This window comes from Coenobita brevimanus, chromosome 16 (genome assembly GCF_032717465.1).
Source record: "Coenobita brevimanus isolate Jiangsu-jjx chromosome 16, ASM3271746v2, whole genome shotgun sequence".
In the NCBI taxonomy this organism is placed as follows: Eukaryota; Metazoa; Arthropoda; class Malacostraca; order Decapoda; family Coenobitidae; genus Coenobita; species Coenobita brevimanus.
In genome coordinates, this window is record NC_136969.1 from 26,999,149 (window position 1) to 27,006,648 (window position 7,500).

Here is a 7,500-nt window from a genome sequence, read left to right on the forward strand (position 1 = left end):
CTACTTCTACTACTACTACTATTTTGGTACATAAGATTTTAAATCATCTCTCTCTCTCTCTCTCTCTCTCTCTCTCTCTCTCTCTCTCAAAGGTGAAGTTCAGTAAGAAAAGAACAATTACGATCTTCATACATACAAGCAACAGCCACCTTTGACTTCCAAATGAGTATAGAGAAAGTAAGTCACAGGATGATGAACTGCCATCAATAGCCCTAGCCAACGGGGACCAGTGACGAAAAGAAGATGAGGCTGAGAGGAAAGGTGGGAACTTTGAGGAAAGACAGGGCATGTTACGAAAAGTTATACAAAAGTGAGTCAGACAACAATCCATCTCTCTCTCTCTCTCTCTCTCTCTCTCTCTAGCTTCATTTCAAATTTGTTTACATCATTGAATTATCACTGAAAATGTAAGGCAATGAAAAACCCTATCTTACATCTGGAGTAAAATTAACGTACAAGTATGATAATTATCGTACATATGGCAACAGTAAACAGGAAGCAATAAATAAATAAATAAATGTAGATAGATAGACAGACAGACAGACAGACAGATAGACTGATAGATAGATTGACAGACAGAGATAGATAGACAGGCAGATAACTAAATAAATAAAATAAGGTAAAATAAAGATATATAAGAAGTTACTAGCGGGTACTTATCGGTGTGGGGCGATTAAAGTGAAATAGACGCAGTTAATGTTGATGGATGGGGCTGGTGGGTAGGTCTGGCCGGTAATGGGGGAGAAGGAGAGGCAGAACGAGGAAGGAGGGAGAAGAAGAGGCAGAACGAGGAAGGAGGGAGAAGGAGAGGCAGAACGAGGAAGGAGGAAGAAGGGGAGGCAGTGCGAGAACGAGGAATGAGGGAGAAGGAGAGGGAGATCGAGAAAGGAAAAGGAAAGCAAACAGCATTAAACAGCACTATACACACCTGAACGGCATTTAACAGCCAGCGTGGACAGCGTGTGATGGCGAAGGGGAAGAGAGAGGATGCAAGTGGCGAGAGAGAATCCATCAACAAATGCATTTCAATCAGGCTAATGTTAAGGCTTTCCGCAGTGTAGATAGGTAGGTAGGTAGGTATGTAGGTAGGTAGGTAGGTAGGTAGGCACTGTAGGTCGGTGGATGGGGAGGTGGGTGACTGGGTGGGTGGGTAGGGAGTTAGGTGGATGGGTGGGTAAGTAGGTAGGTTGGTAGGTAAATAGGTAGATGGATGGGTAAGCAGGGGTGGTGGGAGATAGGTAGGTAGGTAGGTAGGTAAGTAGATAGGTAGGTAGGAGGGAGGGGTGGTGAATGGTAATACTGATTTGATATGAAAGTCAAGAGGAAGGATGAAGGAAAAGAAGGAAGGAAAGACGGCAGGTAGGTAGGTAGGCATGTAAGTAAGTAGGCATGCAGGTAGACACAGAAGCTAAGAGATCCCTAGTAATATAAGATATAGCTGGAGTATAACATAGCATACACATTATGAAATAAGGACGATATAACGTGAAAGATATGAATAAACGAATTAATAACATACTAGTTATACTCTCTCTCTCTCTCTCTCTCAAGCAAATACAAGGTGGCACAGGAAACTTCGTAACAATTCTTCCTAAGCGATTTTATTTTGCATATTACATCTTGATATTCCGGGTTCCTTTGTATTTTTTTCACATCCTTCAAATATCCAGACAGTTTCCATCAGTATCAAACAAGAGTAAATCGCCAAGGAAGAGGTGTAACGTAATTCCCTCTAATACTCTCATTAAACTTACTTTGAAGTCATTAGAGTTCTTAATTACGCCATAATTAACTCACAACTTGGTCCTTCTTACCTGCAAAAAGATGAAAATGTAATTACTCACCATCATCATCACCACCATCATCACCATCATCATCATCATCATCAATCATCATCATCACCATCTTCACCATCATCACCATCTATATCATTATCATATCATCACCATTTTTATCATTATCATCATCATCACCATCTTTATCATTATCATCATCACCATCTTATCATTATCATTTTATCGACATCATCACCATCTTTATCATTATTATTATGTCATTATCATCATCATCATCATCATCACCGAGTGTGGTATGAAAGGGTTAAGAAATTTGATCATATGAGATATTTTTAACTCTCTCTCTCTCTCTCTCTCTCTCTCTCTCTCTCTCTCTCCTTCATTAACCCTCTCAACCAAAGTTTTCCCATCTAAACACACACACACACACACACACACACACACACACACACACACAAACACAAACAGCATGAATACAAGAAAAAATAGGTACTCGAGTTGAAGGGGTAACAAGATTTTTTTACCTCTTCAGTGCGATGTCTGGAAAATCGAAAAAAAAATCTCGGAGTTAACCCCCTCAAAAATGCTCTTGGGATGAGAAGGTATTATTTTTTTCTTTGTCAAAAATCCACTCTATATTTATTTGCTTATTTTTATCTGCTTATTTTACTGATATACCAATACATTCTAATATTATTTTCCTGTTTTTTACAGATAGCTTCAAGAAAATTCAAGTGTAAGAGGCAAGATACCTAGTTAAAGAAAAACAAGGAAAAAAAACTCACGTCCATCAAGAAAAAAAAACAAGAAAAAACACACACGCCCATCAAGAAAAACACAAGAAAAAGCACACACGCTCATCTGTCAACCAATTCAAGAAAAACACTCAAGCTCATGTCAGCCAATCAGAATTAAGATCTTCAGGCCACACCCCCGATGGCAGCCAATCAGAACTAACCTACCCCTGCCACACCCCCATCGTCGACCAATCAGAAACCGAAAAACTGAGCCACGCCCTATCGCTGGCCAATCAGAAGCGAGGGAAAAATGCCAAACACCTCCAGCCACCACACCCAAACGCAAACACGTCTACCTTAGCAAAAACACAAATAAAACAGATACAAACAAACATATCCGGTTACACTAAAACAATTACATTCAAAACTTTCAACATGCACACAAAATCGATGTTAATTATTACTGATTCACACAATTTAACATAAACATTAACACAGTACTGAAGAGATGTAAACACACTTGCTTTATATGCAGTATAGTTATGTTAATGTTTACAAATTTAAAATGGAAGAGATATATGTGAAATAAAAGGAAGCATAACACACGTACAGAATATAACACAACACCTTAACACAAAAACATTATTACTTTTATCACATACACACAGAAAAAAAATCACCTCAAACACATAACACTCGTCCAAACACAACCACAAGCCACACACACACACACACACACACACACACACACACACACACACACACTACAGCACATACAAATACCATACACAAACACACACAAACATGATACCCCGACTGAAAGAAGCGCTGGGTGTGGGTGTGGGTGTGGGTGTATGTAGACTGAGAATACACCCACACCTACACCCTATCGCCCATGTATACCTCGCTCTCCTGACCTTCGCATCTCTAGGTATGTATACTGTATACATGGATGAGTATGGATAAAAAAAAAATAAGATGAACAGAGAGAGAGAGAGAGAGAAGTGGATAGATAGATAGAGAGATAGATATAAGCTTGAATAAATGTATAAATAATGGATAGTATGATGGAAAGTATGTATATGCTCAGTCTTCCTCTCCTCATCCTTCCTATCTTCATTTTATCCTCATTTTCACCCTTTTAATATTTCCTAACATCTACCCTCATCATCCTATCCTCACTCCTATCCTGACTGACATTATCCTCACGCCGGTATCCTCATTCTCGTAAACTAGGTCATTTTTCTATCCTCATTCCTATCCTCAGTTCCTGTTGTTATCTTCATTATTTATTCTTCCTATCCTCCTTTCCTTCCACTTAACAAACCTCATTTTTATCTCTTCTATCCTCCCTCTTCTTATCCTCATTTGTCTATCCTCACTCCTTACTGCCCTCATTCCTATCCTGGTTGACATCACCTTTATCCCACTATCCTCACCGTCTATTCTCCCCGACACCAATCTAACACTATCCTCATCTTCCCACTATCCTCACTGCCTATCCTCCCTAACACCATCCTAACACTTTTAACACTATCCTCATCTTTGACTCACCACTGCCTATCCTACATTATCCTCATCTGGCTCACCACTCCTATCCTACGCTATCCTCATCTTTGCCTCACCACTGCCTATCCTACACTATCCTCAGCTTTGCCTTACCACTGCCTATCCTACACTACCCTCAACTCTGCCTCATCACTGCCTATCCTGCACTATCCTCAACTCTGCCTCATCTCCTACTTAACACTACCCTCACCCCTATCCTCACTGCTATCCTCACCATCACTCCTATCCAGGCTGACATTATCCTCACCCTCGCTATCCTCAGTCCTCGTAAACTGGTCTTTTATGCCGGGAGAAATTGCAATCCGCCAAAATCCAAAAGTCAGCTACACACACACACACACACACACACACACACACACACACACACACACACACACACAAACTCTCTCTCTCTCTCTCTCTCTCTCTCTCATTTCTTCAATAAATCACTCTCTCACTCAATCACTTACTTAGTCATTCGCTCATTCACTCACTAACTCACGAAGGAAGGAAGAAGGAAGGAAGGAAGGAAGGAAGGCAGGAAGGAAGGAAGGAAGGAGGAAGGGATGGAGGAAGGGATGGAAAGAGGGAAGGAAGGAAGGAAGGAAGGAAAGAAGGAAGCGAGGAAGGAACTGCAATCTGCCAAAAGACCAAGTCAGCTACAAGGCATCCAGTCAGTCTCTCTCTCTCTCTCTCTCTCTCTCTCTCTCTCATTCGCTAACTCGCTCAATCATTGGAAGGAAGGAGGAAGGAAGGAAGAAGGAAGGAAGGAAGGAAGAAGGAAGGAAGGAAGAAGGAAGGAAGGAAGGGAAAAAGAAAGAAAGGAAGGAAGACGGGGTAAGGAGGAAGCCTTTTAGTCAATCACTCACTTAATCACTCTCTCTCTCTCTCTCTCACTTCCATCCCCCTGACACACACATATTAAATTCCTCTTTAATCTCTCGTACCTTCCTTTCTCTCTCTCTCTCTCTCTCTCTCTCTCTCTCTCTCTCTCTCTCGTGTTCAATCCACCAATCTCCCACCCCATCCAGTGTCCAATCCACCAATCCACACACACACACACACACACACACACACACACACACACTCTCTCTCTCTCTCTCTCTCTCTCTCTCAAGTGTCCAATCCACCAATCACCCACCCCATCCAGTGTCCAATCCACCTAATCAGCTTTGTCATGCCCAATCACACACACAAGCAAGCAGTCAGCCAATCAATCACACACACAAACAAGCAGTCAGCCAATCAATCACACACACAAACAAGCAGTCAGCCAATCAATAACACAAGCAAGCAGTCAGCCAATCAATCACACACATAAACAAGCAGTCAGCCAATCAATTACACAAGCAAGCAGTCAGCCAATCAATCACACACACAAGCAAGCAGTCAGTCAATCAATCACACACACAAGCAAGCAGTCAGCCAATCAATTACACAAGCAAGCAGTCAGCCAATCAACAGACAACCAACCAATCAACAGACAATCAGGTCGCGTTAGGAACCCAATTGGCTCAGTAATCAGATAGACGGCCAATCAGGTCTCTCTGAATTAGTAGGGTCGTTTTGGTTAGCTGTCTGTTTCTGTCTGTCTGTCACTTTCTGTCTGTCTGTCCGTCACTTTGTCACTTTCTGTCTGGTTGTATGCCTGTCACTTCCTGTCTGTCTCTGTGTTTGTCACTTTCTGTCTGTCTGTCTGTCACTTTGTCACTTTCTGTCTGGATGTCTGTCTGTCACTTTCTCCCACTTTCTGTCTGTCTGTGCCTGTGATTAAATGCCACTTCCTGTCTGTCTGTGAGGGTGTAGGAGTCTGTTACTGCCTGTCTGTCTGTCACTACGTATGTCTGTATATAGCCGTCTGTGAATATGTGTATGTCTGAGTGAGAGTATAACTGATTGTATGTCCCCGTCCGTCTCTCATTAAGTATACCTGTCTATCTGTGAGTATACGAGACTGGGAGTATATAACTGGGTATACATCTCTAGGAATATCATATCTGGGTGATATATTTATCTGTCTGTCTGTTATTGCCTGTCTTTTTCTGTGGGAGTGATTCATGGCGTTTGTTTCCCCCTAGATTTCTCTCTCTCTCTCTCTCTCTCTCTCTCTCTCTCTCTCGGCAGCATCCATCTTCCCTCCTCTACTTTCACATTCCTGACTCATTTCGACTTGAGCAATCACACTATCTTTCTCATGTCTCTCTCTCTCTCTCTCTCTCTCTCTCTCTCTCTCTCTCTCTCTCTCTCTCTCTCTCTCTCTCTCTCAATATATCACGCTCACTTCCACCCTCTTCTTCACAGTTATCAAAGTCCACTTTGGTCTCTTCCACATTTCTCTCTCTCTCTCTCTCTCAGGACGCAAAAATTCCACAGCCATCATTCTCTGTCTCCCTCTGCCAACTCTCTTTCTCTTTCTCTCTCCCATTTTTCTCTCCAACACAGTCCCCTCTTTTTTTTCCTTCTCTCTCTCTCTCTCTCTCTCTCTCTCTCTCTCTCTCCTGGGTCTATACTATCCCTACACTCCGAACAATATTTCTTTTACCTCAAAATCTCGCTCTCTCACTCCCCTTTTACACACACACACACACACACACACACACACACACACACACACACACACACACACACACACACACACACACACACACACACACACACACACTTCTTCATCCTCAAACAAAAGCTATTTCTCCAACTTTTCAACCCTTTCATACTCTCTCTGTCTTTCATTCACACACACACACACACACACACACACACACACACACACACACAGTCACTTAGCATCCTTCTCAGTCGCTATGAGAGCTTTGAACCATGACGTTCCTTACTGCAAACATAACCCCTTTCTCTCTCCTTCAACGAACACTACTCCTTCCTTCAGATTCCTTCGCTCCTTCTCACCTCCTCTTCCAATTTCTCACTCCTTCCTCTTCCTTCTCTGCCCTTTGGTGCCTACTCATCTTCCCTCCTTCCCTCCTTCACTCCTTCTCATGTTTATTCCTTTCTTCCTTCCCTCTCAATTTATCACTCTCATTTTCACCTCCTCCCCCTCCCTCCATTCTCTCCCCTCTCTCTTTCTCTCTCTCTCTCTCTCTCTCTCTCTCTCTCTCTCTCTCTCCCTCTCTTACTTTTTCACCCTATCCCTTCTTTTCAATTCTTCCCACCCTCCTTTCTCCCAGTCCCAACACCGCCACTGTAACTCACTCTCTCACATTTTTTTTTTCCTCTCTCTCTCTCACAGCCAGCCCCGTCAGCGCCGCCTACAGGGGTCACCAAACCACCGAAGCCAACACAGCGTCCTGGAGCGACTACCTCAACACGCTCTTTGACCCCGCCTTTGACCCTACCGTGACCTCGAACGTGTCGGTGGTGGAGGGACAGACGGCCAGACTCGTGTGTAGGGTCAACAATTTAGG

The 7,500-nt window shown here is 42.8% G+C and overlaps 1 protein-coding gene across 1 annotated transcript in view; it reads left to right on the forward strand.

Moving 5' to 3' along the window:
• The first annotated feature begins 3,337 nt into the window (after positions 1-3,337).
• The window catches only part of LOC145391021 (neurotrimin-like), a 37,529-nt gene continuing 33,366 nt past the window's right edge, over positions 3,338-7,500 (forward strand). The window contains exons 1-2 of the mRNA XM_080265753.1: positions 3,338-3,464; positions 7,326-7,500. The exon at positions 7,326-7,500 is cut by the window's right edge and continues 10 nt beyond it. Coding sequence (XP_080121879.1) covers positions 3,338-3,464; positions 7,326-7,500 — 302 coding nt within the window. The remainder of the gene's footprint in view (positions 3,465-7,325) is intronic.